The sequence below is a fragment of the Acomys russatus genome, chromosome 16 (genome assembly GCF_903995435.1).
Source record: "Acomys russatus chromosome 16, mAcoRus1.1, whole genome shotgun sequence".
Classification (NCBI taxonomy): Eukaryota; Metazoa; Chordata; class Mammalia; order Rodentia; family Muridae; genus Acomys; species Acomys russatus.
The window spans coordinates 5,397,570-5,424,972 of NC_067152.1; the positions used below are offsets into that span (position 1 = coordinate 5,397,570).

Consider the following 27,403-nt stretch of genomic DNA (forward strand, 5'->3'; position numbering starts at 1 on the left):
TGGGAAACTCTCCCAATGAATCCCAGGCTTACACGGCACCATCCACACAGAGTTAGGGCAGACATGAAGATGGATTTCCAGACAGGAAATGGATTTCCAGGAAGGAGAGGTGTTAATGCTCGAATGCATGGTGATGTGGTGTCATCCGTCTCTCCCAGTCCCTTGCGAGGTACACGAGTATCTGGGCTTCTATGAAAGTGTGTCATGCGATGGGTAGGGAGGCCACGGCACGTTTGAGCCTGTTTTTCTGTGTCTGACCCTCATTTAGCTTGCTGCGTGCTGCCATTTTGGATGAGGGTCCATCTTTCTGAGCACTCCGCATGGGTCAGCCTGTCTCCTCTGGTCTGGTGGGACCGGTTTTTCCAGCTGGAGGAAGGGTCGGTGAAGAATTGGCAGGGGGCAGAGGGTTTTATGTAAATGTCCAGGGAGTGCTCTGGGAACGGGGAGGCCGGTTTTCCCAAAGACACGCAGGGACTGGCAGCTCCCAATTAGCCGCTGGTGAAGTCACTGCAACTTTGCTGGGTGGCTGCGCCCACTCTAAACGGCCTGGCAGGGGTGCCCAACCTCTGCTTCTGAGCACCGGCAAACACACTGGGACTCTACTGAAAAAAGCTTTAATGAACCTTGGAGTTCCCGCTCCCAGGCACCTCCAGCCCAGAGTTTCAATAAATACAGTGCAAAGAAGTCTGGAGGCTTAGTTGGGAGACAGAGGGTGGGCGCTGTAACCATGCATACAACCACTGAGGCGCCCTCTGGCCACACCACACACGCGCGTCCCTGCACAACACCACACGGAGACACAAGCATCTTCCTTGGCATCCTAGAGCGATAAACACACACACACACACACACACACACACACACACACACACACACGATCTTATGCAGACACACGAATACACGATTGCGCACGCGCTGGTCCACTGCACCTCGACCCGGCTTGGTATCATTTGGGGCGCCCTCTCCTGGCTCTGAGGAGTGGCAGAGCTAGGTTGTACCCTAGTTTAGAGGCCTGGTTTGGTTGAATTGGGTGTGTTGAGAAGGCACTGGCTTGCGTTGGAGTGGGCCCAGGAGGGAAACGTGTTCAGGTCGAAGATGGAGATACTCCAACTGTTGATGGATAATGTGATAACCAGCACCCCCAAGATATTGAGCAGGAATCCGGCACGGGCCTAGGGTGAGGCAAGGCAACGTGAATCAGAGGCACACTCTTCAGCTATCGGGGTGCTCAGGACCCTTCTCATCAGCAAAGCCCTCCTTGGGAAGTTCTGCCTTCAGTCTAACCTGCAGTGTTAGGCCATGTCTTTGTCTCTTATTGGACTATCTATCCTAACATGAAAAGTAGGGGCTCCTTATACACTCTTGGGGTTCTGGGCCTTGTTTTCTCTAAGGTCATTTCATTTCATTAAGTGGGGATTCTGGGTCCCCTCCTGGACCTTCCGAATGTCCCCTCCCTTTGTAAAGCACAAAGATGCCAGAGCTCCTGCTGGGCCTCCCCCGCGGCTGGAGCCAGCTCTTCTCTCCTTGGACAGGTGGAAGGTGGAGACATGCCGACCTCCCTGCCACTCACCATGTCGGACACTTTGAGGCCTCCGAAGGAGAAGACAATGGCGTTGGGCGGGGTGGCCACAGGGAGCATGAAAGCCAGGGAGGCAGCCAAGGTGCATGGTAGCATGACATACAGGGGATGCAGGCAGATGGCCTGTGCCTGGAGGATGACGGTGGACAGCACTGAGCCTGGTCCAGGCTCCGCAGGAAGGCCAGACACCCCCCACCCCAACCCCCCCCCGTTCTTCTCCTTCTCCCCTGGAGGACCTGCCCCCCCCCCCCCGGTCATTAACCCAGTCCCTCGGCAGAATACTGTGGGGTGACCTGGACAGGGCCCCTTGACCTCTCACAGATGAATGTACTGCCCTGCCCTGTGGGGTGTAGTGAGGGGAGTGGCCCATAAAACTGATCTCAAAGGGGCTCAGGAGGTGTCATCAAAGGCTGTGGGGACACGCCTGAGGAGGAAGGGGCTGGGGACGCTCCAGGGAGCAATTTTACCCCCCCCTCATCACTTCTGGAATGACCAGAACAGGAGATTGGGTGGGGAGGTGGGTGAGGCCTCCAGCCAGCCCCGCTGGGATACTCAAAGAGTGATGTCACCTGAAACAGGTGACTCAGGGGCCAGAAGGCCTTGCGACCTAAGAGTTCAACACGTCTGGAGAAGAAGGAAACCGAGGCAGTCCCCTCCATGTAGGAGAGGAGGCTTAGACCAGCCACTCTGACCAGTGGGGGCATAGAGAGCATTCAGAAGAACTGCCTGGAGGTGACTGCAGTGCCAGCTCACCATGGAGGCCAGGATGGGCAGGAACAGCGTCGTGGTGGCCACGTTGCTGGTGCACTCGGTGAAGATGGCGATCAACAGGCAAAGGATGACTACGGTGGCTGCCGGCGGCACGTGCTGCAGGGGCGTCAGTTTGTCTCCCAGCCACTCAGACAAACCTGATTTCTGAAGGGCAGAAGGAGGCAATAGAAAGGAAGCAGAACGGCCTGGGGTCCCCAGATCCTCAGCTGGAACTCTGGGAGTTCCTGTCCCTGCCCACACTTTGTGGCCATTCAGCTCTGAAGGAAGTCAGTACCCAGCTTGGACCAAAGAGGCTCCCTGCTGTTCCTTGGGACCAACGGATGAGTGGGGAGGACCTAAGTGGAAAACCTGGCTGTTTGTGGGTCTGATCACCTTACTCTCTTGACCAAGCAAAGTGACTGGCCCAAAGTGTCGATACACTGATCACAGTCCCAGAAATCTCCAACATCAACCCTTGCCTCAGCTCTGCCAGAACCTGGAGGTCCAGGCCTGCAGTGTCCGGAATCTCAGCTCTTTTGAACGGCTGGTCTAGAGAAAGACGCTCCAGTCCTTGGAAGGCTGTTATTTGGCGCCCCCTGGAGGCTTCATATGGCACTGCATTAAACCGATGCTAGCCCTTGTGGGGTGCTCAGGCTTCTTGCATTGGCTTCAGGAATACGTGGCTGGTGTGGGGGTGGGGCTCCTCGCTGAGAGAGGCCTACTCTCCTTTGGGTTTCAAGAACCCAGGTAGGGAAAGGGACCTAAGGCTAGCGTGGGACTATCCCAGGGTCTCCCTCAGACAGGCTCTCACCTCACTGCCTTTGGCCAGGGCAAAGCCCCCACCCAGCAAGATCACGATATTCCAGGGCATCTTATCGGTCACTGTCTTCCAGGTGAGGATGGCAGGAGGAGCCTTCAGCTTGCCTGGTTTTTCTACTCCCCAAGCAGACAAGGATGGTCACCAAAAATGCATAGGCCTCCCGCCCGCCCGCTCAAGGCCTTCCTAAGTGGGTTCCTATCAAAGCTTAGAGCAGGTGGAAGGGAGCCCCTCAGTCTCCCTTCGCTATAGGATTCCAACTCTGTCCCTAAGTCCCCGTGTCCTTGGCAGGTCACCCTAACCTCTAGGCTTTGCTGGTTCCTGCCAGATGTGGTAGGAGGCTATAGGCCTGCAGGCAGGGGCTGCTACAGACCCTTCCCTGCAGGCCGGGTGCTTACTTGGGTCCTGGGTCAGTCCTGGGATCTTGGAGGGTATAAGAAACATAATGAGGCTGATGAAGATGGCCACTGTCCCATCCGACACCATGCTGTGGAAGGGGGGGAAGGGCGGCTGAGTAGGGGACAGAGAAGAGGCCCGCCCATCGGCATGCCCGGCGAGCGCCCCAAGAGAGACATCCTGTCGCCTCCCTAAGTCCCTCCCCTCCTTCCGCCTCACCCCTCCCCCGCCCCCCTCCCCAGTGAGGAGTCCTAGGCATCGTCCCCTCCTGCTCCCGCTCCTGGCGGGTCTCACCTTTGCCCGTTTTCGTTGGCGAAAGCCGTGTCACCCCAACCTGGGAAGAAGCCTGGCTCTCTGGTGAACCAGAGCACCACCAGAAGAACAAAAAGGGCAGTGACCGTCTTCTCGGCAAAGCTCATGGAGCCCAGCAGCCTGTGCTGGGTCTTGATGACCTGGAAGGCCGCCTGCTTTCGGTCCTCTTCTTCTTCCCCAAAGCCAAAGTTCTTCCGGAAGCTGCAGGCAGAGGCAGGGGCTGTGGGTCAAGGGTCTGCACCAGGCATGGGCAAACCGCTCTAGAAAAGAGCCCAAGACCCACAGAGGCACCATGGCATGGCTCCCCTACCCCAGACAGGCTCTCATATACCCCATGCTGACCTTCAGTCTCAGGCATGCATTATCATGTCCAGACTATGTGGGACTGAGAACTGAACCCACGGTTTCATACATGCTAGGTAAGCTCTCCACTAACTGACACATACACACACACACACACACACACACACACACACACACACACACACATACATATTGGTTGTTTGTTTTTTGTTTTTGTTTTTGTTTTTTTTTTTGAGACAGGGTTTCTCTGTGTAGCCTTGGCTGTCCTGGACTCACTTTGTAGACCAGGTTGTCCTCGAACTCACATTGATCCGCCTGCCTCTGCCTCCCGAGTGCTGGGATTAAAGGCGTGCACCACCACCACCCGGCTACTAACTGATATTTTTAACCCTTTGTTTTTTTAGCCTAAGCTGTTCTCCGTCTGCTGGTCCTCCTGCCTCAGCATCCTGGGATTATAGGTGTGCACCGCCATGCCTGGCTTGGGGCTGTGGCTTTTTCTTCAACAAGAGCAGTACATTTCCCTCAACTTCCTTACTGCCGCCCTTCCTCTAGAGCGTCTTGTGCAGCGCCCTTTCTGCCCAGGGTGAGAGGGATGAGTGACCTCCGGTCCTGACTCTGAGCTCCTATTTTCATTAGTGTTCCAGGAACTCCTGCCTAGTCCCGGGCATCGCTGCCAGCCTCAGCAATGCCATCACAGTCCTCAGCCATTTGAAGGCTTTGGCTGCCTCCTTACCCTGTCTCTTTAACTCATACTGCCATTTAACTTTACACTTGGGTAAATCTTATTTCTTGCTGGCCTGTGAGTTTCTAGGGGCAAAGACCATGTATTACACATCTTTCACTCCCCTCACAGAATCCAAATGCTGTGCTGACCTCATCAACTGCTCCCTTGCCTTGTACCGGCTCCCAACCTTAACCCAGCCTCCTTGTACCTTCCCAAGTGATTTGTTCAAAGTACAGCTTAACAACCTGCTGCCTCTGCCTGAAAAGGATGGACGGATAATGATGACTCACACCCCAGTAATACTCAGACCACTGCTCGGATCTGTGTGCCAGTAGACATCACTAATCGATTACAGACTTGAGTTCAACTGAAGCCTTAGCAAGGCATCAGACTATGTCATTTCATTCTAGGTTTTTAAAGACAGGGACTTGCAGCCAGGGTTTCTCTGTGTTAGCCTTGGCTGCCACGGACTCGCTTTGTAGACCAGGCTGGCCTTGAACTCACAGCGATCTTCCTGCCTCCGCCTCCCGTGTGCTGGGATTAAAGGTATGCGCCACCATGCCTGGCCCTAATACTTCTTAACATAGATCTGCAAACTGCAGTGAGGAGTAACTTGGGATTGCATGTAGGATGAAATTTACCTCCTCATCCTGGCCTCAAGGACAAGGTCCCAACTCTGCGTGATAAAGTCCACTGTGATTGTTCCCTGACGGCCTCTTTGCACTTCAGTGTCCTCTTTATAGGCTTTCCAGACACACCCAGATCTTTCTGGCTCTGTGCTTCAGGGCCCTCCTGCCTGGGCGCCTTCCCTCATGTCTATGTCGTGCTTACTATCAGTCCTGCATGAATCAACGCAGATATCATATCCAGGAACTTTCTGGAATGGCCACTTCCTGTGCTCGCTTCTCTTATGGCTCTCCCATTCATTCTATCATCACCCATCGGATGGAGAATGGCAAGGATAGGATTTCGCCTAAGGTCTAGGAGTCCCAGTGTCCAGTACATAGATAGGGAAACAGAAAGGTTTGCTTCAGATGCTTTCCTAACGAACTATGCTCCCTGTGGGGATCCCCAAGTGCTCATCCAAGGACCATGGACCATTATGGGAGGGTGCCTGACCAGGGCATTGGAGAGATGGTTTGGTCAGTAAGATGCTTGCCATGTAAGCATCAAGATCTGAGTTCAGTCCCCAACACGTATATAAAAAATGGCTCCAGGGATGCAGAGATGAAAGAATCCCTGGGTCCCATTGGCTAGTCAATATAACCTGGGTGAGTTCCGGGTTCATTGAGAGACGCTGTATGAAAAAATAAGGGGAAAAATGGTTGAGCGGAAAACAGCTCATGTCAACCTCTGGCCTTCACACACACACTCATATAAACATGTGCACACGCGCCTGTCCATAAACATGCATACACATGAATGTGTGTGTGCGCACACAGACACACATGCACACATACAGGAGACATGGTTTTCAATCCCAGAATTCACTATTTCATCTTGCCCATCTGTTAACAAGGGCAGCACTCCGCACCCAGTAATTCTTTCATGTGGGAGGCCAAGCACCTAAAAAAGGAGAAGGCTTCTAGTAGCATGGTCCCCCACCATGTTTGGATGAAACTGAGGCTCTTGACAGGGGTACAGGCGGGAAACCGGGCTTCTCTTCTCTATTGCACCACTTACTTGAAACCCAGGAAGAGGACCTGCAGCCACAGCCAAGCCAGCAGCAGCAAGATGATCATGGTGGGGAAGGCAAAACCAAACCAGGAAGCAAAGTTCACCACGTTGTCATTTCCGGGGAAGAGCCTGATGAAGGGGACACCAGGCTGTTGTGTGACATTGTCCCTGGAAACGGCCTGCCCCTCAGTGAGAGTGCAAGTCCCGGTTCATCATGCCCCTCCCCCTCCCCCTGACTCACGAGTTGACCTGGCCTTGGAGCACCAGGTTGGGTGTGGTGCCTGTCAGGGTGGCAATGCCCCCGATGCTGGCTGAATAACAGATGCAGAGGCTCAGGCCCTGGCGAAAGCGTTGATTCTCTTGAGCCTTCTGTTCTCTCGGCTCTGAAGAGGCAGATACAGCCTGTCCGTTATCTGTAAGCAAGGAAAAGCATGTGGGGTCAGGGAAAAGAGTAACTGTGGCCATCTTGCCTGGGTCCTGAGGCTGCTGGGGCCTCTTGTCAGTGACAAGGGAGCAGAGATTGTCTCTAGATGCCAGCATTCTTTGGAGCTTTGTGCCTCTCAGACACAATCTGGTTCAACACGTCTTGCAAAACCGAGGCAAAGAGAAGTAAAGAGGGTTACCTAGACCGAGCAGGCAGAAGGAAGGCAGAGAACACTTCCTGTTCCCCCAGACTTCAGCTCACGTCTCACCAAACTCTTGCACTGCTAGGGCTGAGGGATCCTAGCACAGGATGCTTAGCTTTGTCATCAGTGTTTATCACTGCTGTTGTTGTTATTGCTATTATTTTGTGATGCTGGGGATGGAAGCCAGGGCCCCACACATGCTAGGCAAGTGCCCTACCCTTGAGCTATATCCTTAGCCCATGGACCTTGGCATTTAATGTAGTGGATATAAACATGTTTTTGTTTTGATCCCAAGTGTGAGATGGGGAACAGACTTGTGAGATCAGGTGATGTTTATCCACTAGAAAATCTACCTTGTGCGGGGCTTGGTTTTTGCCAGCTGAAACACATCTTAGTACAGACTCTGAGAGGAGATCTATCTGTCTGTCTGTCTATCTATCTATCTATCTATCTATCTATCTATGAGACGCTCCTAGAGAGAACCGCTCTAGAAAAGGCTTCAGGGCTCCAGGTTCCGGCTGATGTTCCAGGTTCCAGCAGCAACTTTGGTTGAATTGCTGGGCTGCTGAAATCCTGCCGACTACACCAGGGGAATCGTTCCCAGGAATTGAGTCCAAAAGGTCTACTTCTCCTGTTCCCATCAACCTCTTTTCTCTCCTAGCTAGGGTAGCTGGGTTGGAAGGGGGGTATAAGCATTAAAGAACCTCAAATAAAATAGGTTTGAAAAAGTTCAAAGCCTACAATTTAATATTTTTTAAACGATTTATTTATTTAATGTATGAATGTGCGTGTACACTTGCAGGCCAGAAGAGGGCATCAGATCATCTTATAGATGACTGTGAGCCTCCATGTGGTTGCTGGGAATTGAACTCAGGACCTCTGGAAGAACAGCCAGTGCTCTTAACCACTGAGCCATCTCTCCAGCCCCCAATTTAATATTTTTGAAACAGAATTCTTCTCCTCCTCCTCCTCCTCTTCCTCCTTCCTACTACTGCACACATGCATGCAAATGCACACACACACACACACACACACACACACACACACACACGCCACAGTGCACATATGGAACTCAGAGAACAGTTTGCAGGAGTCAGTTCTCTCCTTCCATCATGTAGGTACCAGGGTTTGAACTCAGGCTTTTTTTTTTTTTTTTTTTTTTTTTCAAGACAAGGTTTCTCTGTGTAGCCTTATCTGTCCTAGACTTGCTTTATAGATCAGGCTGGCCTCAAACTCACAGTGATCCACCTGCCTCTGCCTCTGCCTCCCTCCTTTCCTGCTGGAATCAAAGGTGTGTTCCACTACGCCCAGCTTTGAACTCAGGTCTTTAGGCTTGCTGGCAGGCACCTTTACCTCCTAAGTTATCCCACTATCCTCTACTGGAATTTTAAACCTGGGAAAGCCTCAGGAAGACCAGGATGGGCTTGTCTCTCTCTCCTGTCCCCATGGCCCCACAATGACTAACCTTGGGAATAGCAGCCATGTCAGGGCTTCCCCCAAGCAGTGAGGGGCTGGGGACAGGGTCTGTTTCATGTCTCTTACCAAGCTTGACCTCATCCTTCTGGGAAATTGTTTCCTGGAGCTCAAAGGTGGTGTTATCACAGCCTTCCTCCACATTCTTCTGTGAGCCCTGCAGCTGCTCCAGGACGGCATGGCCGATGGGCAACATCATGGCTGTGGTGGCCGTGTTGCTTATCCACATAGAGAGAAAGGCCGTGACCAACATGAAGCCCAGAAGCAGCCTAGAGGCAAACAGACAGACTGCCACTCCATCATTCTTTCAGCCCTGGGATACCTGCATGTTGTTCCTCCCACCCTCCCACCTCAGACTCACAGGGCAGGCCGCACTCCGATGATAAGGAGCACTCGGAGGGCGATGCGTTTGTGTAGGTTCCAGTGTTCCACAGCAATGGCTACCATCAGCCCCCCAAAAAACAGTATGTTGGTGTCCTTGAAGTACTCTATGCAGACCTGGGGAGCAGGGATGTATCTGAGATCTTGGGGTCCCCTCTTCATACCACTGAGCTTGTGGGGGAACAGTCAAGACATCTCCACAAGTTGGTATTCCCTCGGGACCTCGGAACCAACTGGAAATGGCCTCTGAGAGAGCAACCACTGATGAGAGCCAGGCTCCCTGTTCCTTCCTGCTGAACTCACTGCTTTTCTCCTCTCAAAGTATGGGAGGCTGTAGCCTGAGGCCAGTTGTGTTTCAAGCCAATTTCTGGGAGAAAGCTAATTCCTTGCTCTTTATAGAAAATGTGTGTGGTTCCTGAGCCAGTATCAACATCTCCTGAGACTTGTTACAAACAAAATGCTCAGCTTGGCCTGGTAGCTCTGCCGAAACCCCAGGAGCAAGAAAGTTGTGGTCTACACAGTGAGACCCTGTGTTAAAGTGAAGGAGAGGGAAGAGGAAGAAGAAAAGGAAGGAGAGAAGGAGGGAGGAAGAGAAAAAGGAGAAAGAGAGGAGGAGGAGGGGAAGAGGAGGAAGAGAAAGAGGAGGATGAGATGGAAATGAAAGCCCTTTGGATCTGTCAGCTCAGGGCCAGGGGTCATCTCTCTGCTTTGCGCCTCAGTCCAGGTAGTTCTGGTGCCGTTCAGATTCAAGCATCAGCCGGGCAGTGGTGGCGCACGCCTTTAATCCCAGCACTTGGGAGGCAGAGGCAGGCAGATGGCTGTGAGTTCGAGGCCAGCCTGGTCTACAAAGTGAGTTCAGGACAGCCAAGGCTACACAGAGAAACCTTGTCTAGACAAAAACAAAACAAAAAGAAAAGAAAAAAAAAGAAAAACCAAATTCAAGAGCATCATATGAGAAGTGACTAGTCAGGGGCTGGGGAGATGGCTGAGCAGTTAAGAGCACGTGCTGCTCCTTCCAGAGGGCCTGGGCTCTGTTTTCAGTGTCCGTGTGAAGGTTCACATATCTTTAAAGCCTGGTTCCATGGGACTCAATGCTCTCTTCTGATCTCTGAGGGTACCAGGCACAAATGTGATGCAGGCAGAGGAAACACACGCATCAAATAAATAAATCTTTTAAAAAAGAATGTGCAGCCAGCCCTCTGTCAGATTTTCCTACTGAAGTCTGAGCTCATGGGTAAGGCAATGTTGTGTAGAAAACACTCAGGCAAAAAAAAAAAAAAAAAAAAAAAAAGAAAAGAAAAGAAAACACTCAGGCAGAAATCGCATCTGTACTGAAGTGTATAGAGGTCAGAGGACAACTCACAGGGTCGGTTTCTTCTTCCACTACTCAGATCCCAGGAATTGAACTCAGGGTTAAGACTTGGCAGCAAATGCTTTTATCTGCTGAGCCATCTCCCAGGCCTATTTTCTAAAGAACACATTACAGCTCTATAAAATCACCATACATCTTGTGTGAGGGAACTGAGCATTCTGGCATCTTGGAATCCAAAGGGTGTCTTAGAACAAACTTTGGAGCCGGGCATGGTGGTGGTGGTGGTGGTGGTGGTGCACACCTTTAATCCCCATACTTGGGAGTCAGAGGAAGGTGGATCTCTGTGAGTCTGAGGCCAGCCTCATCTACAAAGTGAGTCTAGGCCAGCTAAGGCTGTTACACAGAGAAACCCTGTCTTCAAAAACCAACCAACCAACCAAAAAAAAAAAAAAAAAAAAAAAAAAAAAAAAAAAACCAAAAGCCAAAAAAACCAAAAAACCAAACTTTGGGCTCCTGGAGAGATGGCTCAGAGGTTAAGTGCACTGACTACTCTTCCAGAGGTCCTGAGTTCAATTCCCAGCAACTACATGGTGGCTCACAACCATCTATAATGGGATCCAATGCCCTCTTCTGGCCTGCAGGCAGAACACTGCATACGTAATAAATAAATTATTTTAAAAAAAGACAAATTTTAGTTCTGTGGATAGAGAGAGATGACAGTTGATCCTTTTGTTTGTTTGTTTTTGACAGGGCCTATCTGTGTAGCCTAGGTTGGCCTTGAATTTAGGATCCTCTTGTCCCAGGCTCTCGGTGCCAGACTTACAGTAATGCGAGACCAGGACTAGCTGTTGGGTGAGCTCTTTAGTGGCTGCCATCCCCTTCTTCTTGGTGTGGGCCTTGCACTCTCTGGCAAGGCTCATTCCTCCCACTATGGTGAGCTCTCCCAACAGCTACACGTGTTTCTAGGATGCTCTCTGCTTTCTGGCTGATCCCCTGCCACGCCCTCTGCTTCCTCAAGGACCTTCCTTGGCTCCAAAGTTCTAGGGAAGACTCCCTCTGTCCTGGTAGTTTTCCTCCGTGTGGATGGGGGTGCTCACCTCCGAGGCTTCCATGATACCCATTAGGGGGAAGAGGACGACGGGAAACAGGGCGGTGATAGCCAGGGGCAGGGCCTCGGTACACCACAGCAGCGCCATAAGGATGATGGCATAAGCGCAGTAGGCTTCCTGGGGGCAGGAGGAGAGAAGCGGAGTGGTTGGAAGGTGCGGATGCAATCCCTTCTGCCCTCAAGGGAAACCAGGCCACTGGTCCCCGCACGAGGAGGACCTGCGAATGCTTGACCGAGGTCCAAGGTCCCATCTTGAAATGGAAATGAACAAAGAAGCGCTGGGGGTACGGCTCAGCTGGTGGAGTGTCCTGGCATGCGGTTCCTTGTATAGAATCCCAAGCATCACACAGCCTGTACGCCTAGCATTCAGGAGGGAGGGGCAGGCTGTTCGGGGGTTCAAAGTCGTCTTTGGCTACACATGAAAACACTACCCCAAGCTTCTCTTTATTTATTTGTTTGTTTTGAGACAGAGCCCTGGCTAGCCTGGAGCTCACTATGTAGACAAAGTTGGCCTTAAACTCATAGAGGTTTGCTTGCCTCTGCTTCCTAAATGCCATCAGTGAGACTTTATCCCAAACAAAAGGTGTTCACCTCTTGGCTTTGACCTTGGGGCCAAGACTTGCTTGCTGTTGGTTTTGTTTATTTGTTTCAGGCAGAGTTTCTCTGTGTAACAGCCCTGGCTGTCCTAGAACTCACTCTGTAGACCAGGCTGGCCTTGAAATCACAAGAGGTCCCCCTGCCTCTGCCTTCTGAGTGCTGGGATTAAAGAGGTGTGCCACCACTGCCTGGTGGGGCCAAGACATTGCAACAGGCCCCACCCAGCTCAAGAAGAAGCTCCAGGGTCCCCCGGGAGGTAGCTGGGAGGAGGGTTGCGGGAGGAACCCTGCTCAAGGCCCTAAGCCTTTTCCTCTTATGTGTGTTTATATCCGGTTCTAGGGTAGGGCCTCGTGCATGCTGGGCAAGGCTTTTCCACTGAGCTCTATCCCAGGACAGGGTCAACTTGGTGGCATCTGGATCCTTGAAGCCTAGAATCTCTGGGTCTCAGGGCATTTTGTGTTCTCAGTGTAGCCCCAGCTGTCCTGGACTTGCTTTGTAGACCAGGCTAGCCTTGAACTCACAGAGATCCGCCTGCCTCTGCTGGGATTACAGGCGTGCTCTACCAGGTCCGACGGGTCTCAGTTTTTTTTTTTTTCCCCCGAGACAGAGTTTCTCTCTGTAGCCTTGGCCATCCTGGACTCACTTTGTAGACCAGGCTGGCCTCGAACTCACAGCGATCTGCCTGCCTCTGCCTCCCGAGTGCTGGGATTAAAGGTGTGCGCCACCACGCCCGGCCTCAGTTTTTATCTTGTCTTAGAGAAGAGTTCCCTAGAGATCTGGGAGGGGGAAGATCTACCCACCTCCCTCCCCCTCCCCTTTCCCTCTCCCCCCATCCCATCCCCCTCCCCTCCCTTTCCCTCCCCCCCCTCCGCGCTAGAACCACTCAGCACACAAACCAAGGCATGGTTCACTTTCTTTTACAGACTATGTGAGAGCTTCTTCCAGCCTCGTGTTATGCAAGGGATTTGGGGCAACTCTGAGGCATGGACTTTGGGTAACCAGAGATCCTCCCTTTTCTTTCTTCCGGGCCCACAGATCCTGACCTTAAGCCTAGAAATAGAGGCCAGATGTGGGCACAAGACAACTTGGGTCCAGCCTCCTTAGAGGGGCCTCTCCCAAGGCCAGGGAGCTGATTAGCCAGAGGGAGACCTCTGGGCAGCAACACCTACCTGCCCAGACTGTTTGCTAAGAAAGGAAGAGCAGGCAGGGGCTTTGTTGGCTGTGGGATGGGACCCTTATCCATCAGTTCTTCCTTTTCTCCTTGAACCACTCTTTGAGGATTAGGCTCACCCTTAACACTCAGCAGTCTTAGATGCTGGGAGAGAGCTTCTTGGAGAATGAGGAGGAGAGAGAGGCCCCAGGGAAGAGGAAGCTGAGCAACTTTTAGGACTTCTGCACTGAAAACATAAGCGCCATTAAGGTGGGTGTGCTGGTCTCACTTTATGGATATGCCCAGAGAGCAAGAGGCTTGCTCAAGGTCTCAGGAGAGCCAGGGAGTGGCAGGATTGTATAAAGCCAAGGGCTCCAGAGAACACACCCTTGGAAAGAGATGTGTGCTCCACAGTCTCTTGGCTGTCTCCCGGCAAGCTCTCGTTTATTTAGTGATGTCAGGAATTGATGGAGCACACTCAACCCCTACCCCTGGCATCAGCCCAGGGAAGGGCCCCCATGACCCTTGACCAGAGATCCACCTCCTTCCTCGACCAGCTGGTTTCTGCTGATGCCAGTTTTTTTTTTTTTTTTTTTTTTTTCTCTTGCTCCTCTGTGCTTGCCCTGGTTAGACAGACAACGGCTTACCCGCCCCTAGGAATAAGGGCAGGCCATCCCTCTGGACCCTTGTGCCCCCAACCCTAGAACTGTATGGCCAGAGACAGAAGGAGGTCAGTTGTCAGCAGTGTTGATTCCAAAAGACAGCTCCCCAGGGCATCCCAAGCTGTCTCCCTGGGAGGCCCCATGCCCTGTGGACTTGAAATGCTTTTCAGCCACATTGACTTATTCCTAAGGTCCCGACTGTGTTGCCCACAGTTAACAGATGAAAAGAGAAAGGTGAAAAGAGAAAGATTGATTTGGTCAACATATCAAAGCCATATAAATAGTAGATAGACAAACCAGGCCATCTGGCTCCTGCGCCATGAACTTTACCTTCCACCTTTGTTCAATTCTTCCCCCTTGGCAAAGGACTGGAGCGATGGAGAACTGGAGTCCTGAAGGCAAGCAACCAACTGCCCTAGGGCCTGCCACTTCCTGTGGCCTGGATTCATCAAGGGGCTTTGTTTTATTTATTTATGATCCTGTGTGTGTGTGTGAATGTGTGTATGTTTGTGTGAATGTGTGTGTGTGAATGTGTGTATGTTTGTGTGAATACGTATGTGTATGTGTGTGTGTGTGTGTGTGTAAGGCTAGAGGTCAACATCAAGTGTTGTTCCTCAGGAGCCGTCAACCAGATTTTTTTCTCTCTGGCCTGCAGCTTACCTGTTCGGGGTCCTGTCTCTGCCTCCTCAGCACTGGGCTTATGGACAAATGCCACGATGCTTGAATTTTTATGTGGGTGTTGGGATCAGATTTGTGTCCTTGTGTTTGTGTGGGAGAGCCTTACCAACTGAACAATTGCCCAAGCCCCTCACACAGTATGGTAGCTCACGCCAGCATTCAGGAGGCTGAGGCAAACCCTGGGGTTCCCGCCTAGGCCTTTTGGTGTGTGCCGCCACGCCCAGTTAAGGTGCTTCATTTTTGAGACCCTATTATCCCATGGTCAAGGTAGGTGCCTGGAGCATTGACAGCTCCTGTATGTTTAGCGTGTGGGTCCCCTGCTCACCCACTTGATAACATGCCCAGCTCCACCAACGTGTCTCAAAGCCACTGTAGCCAACTTGACTCTGGTGGCTTTAGCTCTGTGTCCCTGTTCCACCTTCCCAGCAGTCTGCCAAAGCATGGTGAATCCTGCTTGCTTGTTCTTCTTGAATTATGGGTTCTCAGGCAGGCCATAGAGTCCTGGGATGTGTGAACTTAGATGGGAGAGCCACGCTATCTCTTTAGGCGCCTGAGCTCGCCAGCGGAGGTCAGCACAGCCTGTTCCGGCTCACAGATGGCGCCACTGTGAGTCGGGCTACATCATGATGTCCAAACTGACAAGCATTCGCCAGAAAGCATAACTCACTACACCAGAGCACACTTTGCCACATCTTACCATAGTTTGCCACACTTTGCCACATCTTACCATACTTAGCCACACCTTCCCATACCAACACACCTTACCACAGCTTTCCATATCTTGCCATATTTCGTTCTCAATATATGACCAGTCTGTGGGTTCAGTGTTCAATGAATAACAGATATTTAACCCATTATTTTAAAGTAGGCTTTGTGCCAGTAGCATGGTGCATGAGTGTAAGCCTAGTACTTGGGAAGCAGACAGAAGGGTCAGGATTTAAAGGCTATACTCAGCCACATAGGGAGTTCTAGGCCATCCTGGGCTATGTGAGTCCTTTACTCACATAACCAACCCAATCAAAAAAAAAGGGGGGGGGGGGACTGGAGAGATGGCTCAGAGGTTAAGAGCGCTGTTTGTTCTTCCAAAAGTCCTGAGTTCAATTCCCAGCAACCACATGGTGGCTCACACCATCTACAGTGAGATCTAGTGCCCTCTTCTGGTGTGTGGGCACACATGCAGCAAAATACTGTATAAATAATAAATAAATAAATCTTATTTAAAATTAAAAAAAAAAAAAAAAAAAAAGGAGGGCCAGAAAGATGGCCCAGCAGGTAAAGGAGCTTGCCGTCAAGCTTGCCAACCTGAGTTCGAATCCTAGAATCCACATGGTGGAAAGAGAGATCCAATTCCCACAAGTCATCTTCTGACCTCCACATGTACCATGACACACGTGCATACACATGATAAACAAACACACGAATATAAAATAACTCTAAGTCCAATGACAAAAATGTAGACTTCAGTGGCCTGGTGTGGTGGCACACACCCGTAATCCCAGCACTCAGGAGTCAGAGGCAGGTGGATCTTTGTGAGTTCGAGGCCAGCCTGGTCTACAAAGCTAGTCCAGGACAGCCAAGGCTACAGAGAGAAATCCTGTCTCGAAACAAAACAAAACAAAACAACAGGCATAGGAAGCTAAGGCTCATCTGTACTGTTGTCACTTTTTGTGTGCATATGCTTGTGTGTGCATGCATGCATGCTTGAGTGTGTGTGTGTGTGTGTGTGTGTGTGTGTGTGAGAGAGAGAGAGAGAGAGAAAGAGAGAGAGAGAGAGAGAGAGAGAGAGAGAGAGAGAGAGAGAGAGAGAAGGGGGTGGCGCGGGAGAGAGATTGGATGTTTTCCTCAGTTGCTCTCCACCTTAGTTTTGTGAGACAAGGTCTCTTACTGAACCTGGCTCCTGCTGACTAGGCTCGCCTGGCCAGCCACCAAGCCTCGGGGAAGCCTCCGGTGGACAGTGCCACACAGCTGGAATCACAGGTGTGTGCCAACTGCACTCATTTTTGAAACTCTGGGCATCTAAGTCATGTTTATGCTGCAATCCCTTTGCCCACTGAGCTGTCTCCCCAGCTCCCTGCTGTCATTATTATTGGTGACTTTGTCACTAAGTTGTCCATACTGACCTCAAATCCTGGGACTCAAATGACCCTCTTACTTCAGCCTCTTGAGTATCTGTGACTATAGGCATGTGCCAGTAGGCCTGGCTCTGTTACAGACATTAGATGGTAGCTATCAGATACTGGACACTTGCCCACATCGGTTCTGGCAGTTACCTCCCAATCCATCAGTATACTGTTTACGCCACCGCTGTTTGAAAACGACAGTAGTTTCCACATCGTGTGCCTATCTGAGGCACCCACAAGGAAACACCGATTTCTAAACTGCAGTGTGGTTTTCCTGGAAACCACGATTCAGAACTGCTTTCCTTTGCAAGTCTGCAATGTTTGTTTCATGCATTTTCAAGGAATAGTCCAGGGAGAGTAAAAATGAGGGAGGTCTGGCAATAATGCCTTCACGCACTGTGTGAAGATGGGAGGGTCCACCTCGGAGTTGGGGTGCTGCCAGGGTTCTGTGAGGTTCTGTGGTTAGGTGCCACTCTCCGGGCATTGCTAGTGGGCATTCTTCTCTGCCCCACTCGATTTTAATTCCAGGTTGGCACCCCCAGCTCTAGGAATGAGGAATTGAGGAACTTCAGGTCACATGAGGACTCCCTGCCTCCCAGCTGCTGGCAGCCCTGGCATGCAGCCCCAATAGCTTACATGCTGGCCTCTGGCAGCGTCCTAGGACCACTATGATGTAGCACAGATCTCAGGGGCACGGTTTCCATGTGGAGCAAGGGCAGGGCCTGTGCCAGGCTTGTCAGTGGGTCTAGAGCTCAGACAACCGCGGCAGAGTTTTGTCTTGAGTTCTTTCTGCCTCCTCCTTCCTCAGGAGGGGAGCTGCTCCCAGCTCTGGGTCCTCACTAAAACAATGTATTTTAGTTTAGTCACTACTTTTTGTTGTTTGGGGGGCGGGGTTCAGTGCTAGGGGGCATGCTCTGCCCAAATTCTCTACCACTGCCTCCCACACCTGGACCTGCGTGCCTTGCACTCAACAGTCCATCCTTGTGGCTCTGCGCCAGACATTGGTTCCTCAAGCACTCTGCTCTCCCTCTTGCCACAGAGGCCTTTGCACAGAAGTGCCTCTCTACACCCCATTTGACCCCCCATTTTGCCTCATTGATACCCACTCATTCCCAGATCTTAGCTGGGTATACCTTTTTCAGGGGAGCCCCTCCTCACCTTTGCCACACGAAGGCTCACTCTATGGGTCCTGATGGGATTTCTTAGTCTCTGCCTCCCATGTGCTGGGATTCCACATGCGTGCCACCAGGCCTGGCAGCAGTTAGTTTTATGAAATAAGTGAGTATTAATCTCTTGTCACAGGATCATAAACTGTCTGAAACCAGCCGGGCGCACGCCTTTAATCCCAGCACTCCAGAGGCAGAGGCAGGCAGATCTCTGTGAGTTCGAGGTCAGCCTGGTCTACAAAGAGAGTCTAGGACAGCCTCCAGGTTCAAAGTTGCCCAGACCCAGCTTTACTGATGTGCATCCTGGGACAAGCTGCTTAACCTCTCTTAGATTTCTTTTTATTTATTTTTTATTTTTATACCCTGAAAAGCATAAAGCATTTCCTGCCAAACACATATGTGTCTCCTTCGTGGGAAGGAAAGAAATATTTGTCCTGGTGGAGAAAGGATAGTGAGGAAGTGGGCTAACAGGCATGGGTATGTGGAAACAGGTTGTACCTGGTGAACAGCAGACAGGGTTCAAGAGACAGGCAGATGCAGGAGGCACACACATGGAAACGAAGGTGCCAGGGAAGCCAGGGCAGACTCTGGACCCTGGTGAATAACAAAGGCACACGGAAGTGCAAGGGCTGCAGACAACACGGCCTTTACCCTTCGCAGACACAGCCCAGCCCGTGGCTCTGGGGTGCGAGCACATGCCCACAGCAAGGTTCAAGGACAGTCACAGGGCTCGACCAAGCTGAGACATTCAGGCAGCGACACGTCAAGCGACACGGCAAAGGAGAAACCGGAAGAGTGAGGGTCCCCAGGGAAGCTGCGCTTTCCTGAGCCCCCCTACTGATAGCCTGAGGAAGACTTCCAGGAGGAGATGCTGAGCGGGGCGCTGAGGGATGTGCAGGAGTTCAGTTGATGTGGGAGGTGAAGTGGAGAGTTAGGTACAGAGGGGCGGAAGTGAGGCAGAAAGGTCAGGCGCCTGGAGAGGTGTATGCCTGAAAACAATCCTGCCTGCCTTGAGAGCGATCTAGAGCTTTATCTAAAAGCAGACCCATGAAAATGGGAGGCCTTTGAAGGGGGCAAGCGGAGAGGAGAGCGGAGTGGCAGGCGGATCATTGTGAGTCCGAGGCCAGCCTGGTCTACGAAGCGAGTCTAGAATAGCCAAGGCTACCCAGAGAAACCCTGTCTCGAAAAAACCAAAAACCAAACCAAACCAAACCAAAAACAACAACAACAACAGAAAATAGATGATTGCATGACAGAAGGCGGGGGCGAAGTTTGGCCGCGGAATCTCTTAGCATGTTAGAGCTTCCGGGTTCCATCTCAGAAGAGAGGGGAAAAAAAAAAAAAAAAGAAGATGAAAGAAAGAAGGAGGGAAAGAAGGAAGGCTACGTGGGCCGGTTTAGCTATAAGAATTTGTCCCCAAGTCTCCGGAGCCACGTGGCTCAGAGCCCCACCCCTGGCCCCCAGCTCCTTTGACTCCCCGCAAGATTACTCCCTACTTTCTACTCAGGACCAGCCCGAGAAAGCCAAGTATCACCCTGCCTGGCAGTGGCATGGTGTGCCCCTTTTCTAGAACCTTCCCATGCTGGCAGTCCTCGGTCAGGGACACCTAAGCCAGCTTCCTGTGCCCCTGCCTGCCTCTGAGCCTCTGCCAAACACAGCGATGGCAGCTGATGCCTTTGTTCCCACTCCAGTGAGGGACTTTACTTGGTTTCTCTTGCGAATGGCTTCTTCACACTATCTCTGAGGACTGAGGGAGAGTCAGCATCTCCCTCTCCTTCCTCCCCAAACAAAAGCTCTTCACAACAACAACAACAACAACAACAACACAACAAAAGAGTCTGTTGATCCAAGTGTGAGCACCCTTGCCAAAGGCAGTTTGGGAGAGGTGACACGCACTTTGTTTTCCCCTTGGTGTTTCTCTGTGTAGCCCTGGCTGTCCTGGACCTCACTTTGTGGACCAGGCTGGCTTCGAACTCACAGAGATCCACCTGCCTCTGCCTCCCAAGTGCTGGGACTAAAGGCGTGCGCCACCACTGCAGCCACCTACCACCACCACCACCACCACCCACTACAAGCACAGTTTTGATCACAGAACCGAAGAAGGTCAGAAACCAAAGCATTTTCTGGATACACTGTTAGGGACAGGCAGTGAGAGGCTGAGCCAAGCTGGAAGAGCTCCTCTGTGGGTCTCACTCAGATGCTGATAGCTTTCTTGGCCCCAGGCTTAGTAGAGGTTCAAGTTTAGCAATATGTTAATCAGCCTTACCCAGCCATCATGAAGATGTTAGGTCAGATACAGAGTACAGTAGCAAATGGCCATTAAAGGAACTAAAGATCCTATAGCAACACTTGACCTGCAACATTCCAACTCCGCACAACCATCACAAAATTTTAGCCAATCACTTGGCAAAATCTTTAACACAGCTACGCCCTTTGTCAGAAAACTACCCCCCTCTCTCCCTCTTTCCTTGTCCAGGCCTCACTGTACTTTGAACTCCTAGGCACTGTACTTTGAACTCCTAGGCTCAAATAATTCTCCTGCCTCAGTCTACCAAGTAGCTTTGGGGACTCCTGGTATCATGGAACCAAGCCTGCTAGGTGTGCTGAAGAGTGTAGGCTGAGTGGCATGAACCAGTATTCCCATAGCATGCTGGGAATGGGGTCCTCCCAGCAGCCCAGGGTTTCCATGGGGATTGTAATAAGGTTTTACCAGTGCAAGTCTCTGCCTTCCTTTCCCATGATGTCCTTCAGGGTGCTGAGGAGCCAGGACATAGTTTAGTAATCAGAAGGCACAGTCTACACCAGAATACCTTCACTCTCTGTTTCGGGGATCTCCTAGCTTTAGGAGGGTGTGGCTCTTTCAAATCTTCCTTTTAGGTGAAACCTATCACCATGCACCTCAGGTGCCCCTCTCTGCTGCATCTGGGAACCACAGCTTGCCATTTGGGCCAGCGTGACAAGACACACCTCCCTGTTTCATAGACAGGAGCAATTTATGCCTCCAAAGCCATGGCAGTGCCAACAGCTCACCGGAGCAGCTGTGACTTGAGGCCTCAAGATCTTCTGCATTTTCCCAGGAGCCAGGGGCAGACAGGAAGGGTGTAGTTTATGGAGCCCTGGGGATGGGACACCCGGATGCCGCTGTTGCATCCTCTTCTCGCAATGGCCCTCGGTGACCAGAAGGGCTGGGGATGTGTGATAAGGCTGCATGGTCCGCTCATGCCCTGGGGGTGGGGGTGGCGGTGGGTGAGAACTCTGTTATCTACCTGGACCCAAAAGCCATGCTCTATTCTCTGCACTTTGCCTTCTCAGAGAGCCCGGAAGCATCCGAAGATAGAGCCTGTAAATTCCTTGTGCAGGTGTCCTCTGCTTTGGGGATAGGAATGGCTTGTCTGGAGGGTGTTTATCACCAATTCTATTTGTCTGTTTGTTTTTGTTTGTTTGTTTGACAGATTTTCTCTGTGTAGCCTTGGCTGTCCTGGACCAGGCTGGCCTCGAACTCACAGAGATCCACCTGCCTCTGCCTCCCTGGGTGGTAGGATTACAGGTGTGCGCCACCAATTCTAAAGTGCACAGGACTATGTGTCGGCCATAATTAAGAAATTCTGCTCTCAAGCCGGGCATGGTTGCACACGCCTTTGATCCCAGCACTCCAGACACAAAGGCAGGAGGATCTCTGTGGGTTCGAGACCAGCCTGGTTTACAAATGAGTCCAGGACAGCCAGGACTATAAGAGAAACACTGTTTTGAAAACAAACAAAAGACAAAAACAACAACAAAAAAGGGGCTGGGCAGGGTGGCGCACGCCTTTAATATCAGCACTCAGGAGGCAGAGGCTGGCAGATCGCTGTGAGTTTGAGGCCAGCCTGGTTTACAAAGTGAGTCTAGGACAGCCAAGGCTACACAGAGAAACCCTGTCTCGAAAAAACCAACAAAACAAAACAAAACCCCAACAAAAACAAAACAAAGAAAACAAAAAAAGGAAGGAAAGAAAAAAAGAAATTCTGCTTTTGGCTCAGGCGTGGTGATGCATACTTTTAATCTCAGCACTTGAGAGGCATAGGCAGGTGGATCTCTGTGAGTTGACGCCAGCCTGGTCTACAAAGTGAGTCTAGGAAAGCTAGGCTCTGTTACATAGAGAAATTCTATCTCAAAAAAATCAAACACAAAAGAAATTCTGTTCTCTTCTGTTCTTGTGTTTGTTTTTCGAGACAGGGTTTCTCTGTGTAACCTTGGCTGTCCTGCACTTGCTTTGTAGACCAGGCTGGCCTTGAACTCACAGCGATCCGCCTGCCTCTGCCTCCCGAGTGCTGCCCCCGGCCCCCTGTTCTTAACGTAAACACGTTCGTCTCATCTGAGCTCCGGCCAACATGGCACCATCACTGACTTTTGCAGACAATCTTTCTAGGTTCCAAGAATTTCCTTTGCCCCTTAGTGCTTGAAGCCTGCCATTCCCCACCTCTTCCCCAGCCTCACGGGGCTGCCCTAGGCTGCCCTCTTCACTTCTTTCTGAACTTGACTGACACAAAATCGTAACGGCACAGGCCCCGAGAGCAGCTCTGCTGGCTGCCCTGTCGGCTTGCCAAGCTCGCCCCGGCATTGGCACTTTGCACCCGCAGCAGGTTCTGCCTGGACAGTTCTTCACCCAGAGCTGGGTCTAGCTGGCTCTTACTGCTACTCTGGTCCTGGGGTAAAACTGTCCACTCCCTGGGAGGCCTGGCTTGAGCACTGTGCTGAGGACAGCTCCTCCCCGGCCCCGGTCCATATGTGCCGACCCTTGCCTTACTGCTTCCAACAGCTTGGGCAGTACACATTCCTTTGCATGTGTCCGCAGGTCACCTCCGCAGGAACGACAACTCCCCCACACCCTCCCTCCAGAACACGTAAATGGTAGCTGCCACACAGCACCCATCAGGGAAGAGACGAGTGGATATAAAGTTTCTGCCATACAGTGCCTGCACGCTGGGCAGATGCCACACTGTGTACTCTATCGGCTGGCACCATCGAAGGGGACAGACAACATTTTAAGAGGGTGGCTGTTATTCTTTCTCACACAACAGTTATTGTTGGCTCTGTGCTTTCCCTCTGTCCACCTAGACTCCTTTGAAGTAGTCACTGCCTGCTCTGGGTGCTGCTCTCTCTTGTTACATCTATATGGCACAAATGCCTGTCTCCTCCTCTGGACCCTAATTAGGTTGAGGGCAGAACATTTGTAATTTGTCCTGTGACCCTGGGAAAGAGCAAAGGTGTCACAAACACTAGTGACAGGAAAATGGAGAGCTTGGCTCTGTGGTCATGAAGGAGGAAGATTTGAGGGGGGGGGCTGTAATGGGAGCTCCTCGCCTCTCCAGACAGCTTCAGAGACCCCCCCCCCCCCGACACCAGATTACTGCCTCAACTTTTTGTTTTTTCCAGACGGCATTGAAAGCAAGATACATCATCCCCTCTGGGCCTCAGTTTGCCCATCTGTGAAATGGAGACAGCAGCAGTAACATCACAGTCGAACAGAGGCCTCCGAGGAAGACAAGGGAGCCAAGTTTTCAAGGTCCTTGGCCTGGCACATAAAACATATCTAGTAAATGTTAGCTGTCTCATTACAGAGGTCTGAGCCTCGGCTGGGGCTCCCCTTCCCGTGTTAGGGGGGGCTAGGAGCCGGGAGCTAGGAGTCTGCAGTGAGTAAGCCAAAGATACTGCCTCACAGAATAGGAAGAAAGTAAACAAATTTACCTTTTTTTTTTTTAAGACATGACCTCATATATCCCAGGCTAGTGATCCCCCTGTACCCACATTCCAACCACTGTGATTACAGGAGAGCATCGCAACACTCAGTTTCTGCAGTGCTGGCCACTGCAGTGCTCTATGCTAGGAAAACATTCCCTACCCACGGAGCCACACCCCCAGCCCCAGGCAAGTTCTTTCACACAGGGACTGCTCTGTAAATAAAATGCCAGACGACTAGTGTGACAGACAGACGGCTTCTGAAAAAGAGATTTACGGGGAACCGTAAAGAAGGCGAAGAATGAGAGGAGGGCCCAGACAGGAGCAAAGGAAAGTCACCAGCAGCAGAGGAGGGACTGCAGAGAAGGGACCCTGAGCGAGTGAGTGAAGCCACAGGGACTGGGGCATCTTGGTTCCTATGGACTTCTATGCTTAGTAGGAAGGCAATATGGAAGGAAGGGGGTTTTGGGAATGCCCCCTGCAGCAGGGTGGAGAGTGATGTCAGGAGGGCGGGGAGAGGTGAGAAAAGACAGGGTAGAGGCTGCCCAGGTGGGGACTGAAGCCATTCAGAACACAGGCGTCCCACCTAGGATTTGCTGATGCACTGGTCTTTCCCCAGGCTGGTGTGACTTGTTGTCATACTGGCGGTACTGGGTGGTGGCAGCAGGCCACAGCTCCTGGGCAGAGTGAGGAGGGAGCAACAAGGCCCGCTTTGCCCTGAGCTGCACTGCCAGGCTGTGGTTAGTGGGTGGGTATTAGTGGGTTTTCCATTTACAAAACTCTCAATTTAGGGTGAGCTTCCTGGGATCAAAAATCAGAAAGTGACTTCCATAGTGCGTCGTGGGGACAGTGAATGCGTAGGACCGGCTGATGTGTGAGTGGACGGGGGACAGTGGGCCCATCCAGAATGACCGGAGTCACGGCCAGCATGTGAGGCATTGGGTGGAAGCATTTCTCAGCCTCTACCGGGAAGAGTCTTCCCAGCTGCCAGTCTGAGCTTTGAGTTGGAAGGGAGAGGTGTAGATTGATTATAGAGAAATATTCCTGTGGGCCAAGTACCCAAGTTCCTTGGCTAGTACAACTGTATTGGTTTGCAGTAAGATCCTAGACTAAGGATTTGCGGGCATAGAGACTCTTGGGCGTCGTGGGGAGGTCCTTGTTTTGTTTTTGAGGCAACTTCTCCCCACTCAGCCCAGGCTGGCTTTGAGCTCATGGTCCCACTCACTCCTTGCTTCAGCCTCCCGAATGCTGAGATTAGAGGCGGATTCTACCACACCCGGTTAGAGAGATGCTTTTCAAATTATGAGACAGCATACAATTACCTGGGCAGGAGTCGGGAGGGGTGTGTGGGACACAGGAGGGATGCTGGGAAAGCAGCGGAGTCTGATGGAAAAGGAAGCCAGGAATGGGGTGTTGGGGGGGGGGGGCTGGGGCGGAACTAAGTGTCAGCAAAGTCAAGTGAAGATGACATGGCAAGGAAGGTGTGACCGGCGGGGACAAATCCTGCTGCAAGATTGAGGAAGGAGAGAATGGATCTTGGGTAGGAGGGCTGGGAGCTAACGGGAATTTGGACCAGAGAGTCAGAGGAGCTGAGAGAAAGTGCCATGTGTGTGTCTGCGTGTGGGCGCACTCTGAGGCTTGCCATTGGGAACGGGCATAGAGAAGGAGTGAGCGTGCCCTGTAGGAAGGGTCTTGAAGGTTCAACATGGGAAACACGATAGCTTGTTTACATGCCTATGAGCTGAGTCGAGCAGGGGAGGAGAAACTGATCATATAGTCTGGGGTGGGAACCCAAGGCCCAGTGGAGGGCCTGGCCTCTCAGGACAGGTGATTGAATCAGGAGAGGGTAAGCGGAGCCTGTATGCCGGAGGCAGGTGGCAGAGCCAGAGACAGCAGGCCAAAGCCCGGAGCTTCCAACACATCACACCTATAGTCACACCTCCTCACACTCTTCACACTCCTCACATTCAGACTCCCCACCACGTGACCCCAGGGCAAAACAGTGAATCCTTCTGAGCAACCTGTGCCTCTCCCAGGATGGTGGTGGTGTTGGCACACATGTTCCAGCCTGTCTGAAATCTGTCTGAGCCATCCCCTGCTTAGAGACGCCACTTGTCTGAGAAGGGCATCTCAAAAACCAGCCAGGCCTTATCACTGGGAAAGTGTTAGCGGCCATATCCTGGGCCTCCTCTCTCAGAGATAACACTAACCAAAGGCCTTCCTGGACTTCCCCATCTATAGCAACAAGTAGTGGCTCACTGGGCAATCTCAGGGGTGTGGGATGGGTCCAGGGCCAAGACTCAATTTCGGCTTTGGAGACACGGACACACCTCCAGCTCTGCCCCTTCAATCCATGCCATTGGCAAAACCTGCGATACTTAAGGTATGAGACCCTCTTGGAGGCTTCCTCCCCAAAGCCCTAGGGTAATTTTATTAAAATTCAGGGATTTGTTTGTTTGTTTGTTTTGATTTTTTTTTTTTGAGACAGGGTTTCTCTGTGTAGCCCTAGCTGTCCTGGAAGTCACTCTGTAGACCATACTGGCTTTGAACTCACAGAGATCCTCCTGCCTCTGCCTCCCAAGTGCTGGGATTAAAGGCGTGCACCACCACCGTCCACCTAGAATGTAGGAATTTGTGGGTATGTGTGTGTGTGTGTGTGTGTGTTAATTTTTGTGGTGCTAGGGATCAAATCCCTGGCCTCCCACTAGGCAGGCAAGAAGAGCCCAGTAAACTCCATCCCCAGACACCCAGGCTAATTTCAGACTTGTTATTTACTGTTCATTTTCTTTCGTTTTATTTATTTTTGGAGGCAGGATCTTTCTATGTAGCCTTGGCTATCCTTGAACTCTGTAGATCAGGCTGGCCTTGAATTCAAAGATCTGTCTGCCTCTGCTTGCGGAGTTGGGATTAAAGGCGTGCACCAACCACACCCGGCTTTAATGTGCATGTTTTTATAGAGAAACCCATAAGGATATTTGAACTAAGCTTCACAGAGCCAAGTTTAGTCCTGAGACTTTGAATAACTGACTTATCTTTCCTTTCCCTAGTGTAAAATGGGACATTAGGAATGGGGGGGCATATTACAGGTGGGGGTAGGGAGGGTTCAAATAGGTAAGGGTTAGGATATAACCTCTTGGGATGGCAGGTACCGTGTGCCCTGGCTGTGTGCGCCGAAAGGGGTCTTCTTCCACAGTGGCTCAGCCATGAGATTGCAGGTGAGTTAGTCTATCTTTACCTGGGAAGGCACAATTGCCTGAGGCCGGCTTTCTCCTACTCACCCTCTCAAAAGCTAGCTACCCCACTTGCCTCTTTCGGTCCCTGGCTGGCATGGAGCTCAGGGTTGAGGGGGCACACAGTAGTCAGGTAAACTCTGCATTCCTTTTATGCAACTTGCTTTCTGTCCTCAGACCAGCAGGCTCCAAGGTACCTAAGCAGTTTGCAGAGGGACCTTGACAGCTGAATGCTAAGCAGAAATCACTCATGCTGTCAGAAAGACCAGGAGGTGGTGACCTCACTTTCTGGGGGAAGTGAAGAGGAAAACCTTAGGATGCTCCACTTTAACCCTGATGTGCTCATGTACTCTCTCTCTCTCTCTCTCTCTCTCTCTCTCTCTCTCTCTCTCTCTCTCTCTCTCTCTCTCTTCCCCTAGAGTTACCTATGTCGAGTGAGACCCACAAGTCCTTACCTTAGTTCGGACAACGATTGGCAGAGGTATCAGGAAGATGGGCAGACACAGCACAATCAAATAGAAGCGGTAGGCCCATAGGCCCTGCCAGCAGGTGGCCATGGTGTAGAGCCGCCTCTGGGGCTGAGGCTGCTAGAAGGAGCTGCTTCCAGGAGCCACGAACCTGTAG

The 27,403-nt window shown here is 51.6% G+C and overlaps 1 protein-coding gene across 1 annotated transcript; it reads right to left on the reverse strand.

Moving 5' to 3' along the window:
* Window positions 1-897: 897 nt before the first annotated feature.
* Slc13a2 (solute carrier family 13 member 2) lies at window positions 898-27,403 on the reverse strand. Its single transcript, XM_051158056.1, has 12 exons — window positions 27,235-27,403; window positions 11,448-11,576; window positions 9,019-9,155; window positions 8,727-8,926; window positions 6,800-6,971; window positions 6,565-6,687; window positions 3,837-4,055; window positions 3,545-3,633; window positions 3,141-3,262; window positions 2,333-2,494; window positions 1,571-1,708; window positions 898-1,172 (listed from the first exon to the last, which is right to left on the reverse strand). The coding sequence occupies exons 1-12, from the start codon at window positions 27,334-27,336 to the stop codon at window positions 1,005-1,007; spliced, it is 1,761 nt and encodes a 586-aa protein (XP_051014013.1). The 5' UTR covers window positions 27,337-27,403; the 3' UTR covers window positions 898-1,004.

Excerpts from the sequence above, each read along its gene's own strand:
- Slc13a2 (XM_051158056.1), bottom strand. The coding sequence starts at position 27,336 with ATGGCCACCTGCTGGCAGGGCCTATGGGCCTACCGCTTCTATTTGATT. Across the intron at positions 11,577-27,234 it reads CAATCGTTGTCCGAACTAAG|GAAGCCTACTGCGCTTATGC; the intron begins GTAAGGACTTGT and ends TCCTGCCCCCAG. Across the intron at positions 3,263-3,544 it reads AGGACTGACCCAGGACCCAA|AAAAACCAGGCAAGCTGAAG; the intron begins GTAAGCACCCGG and ends CTTGGGGAGTAG.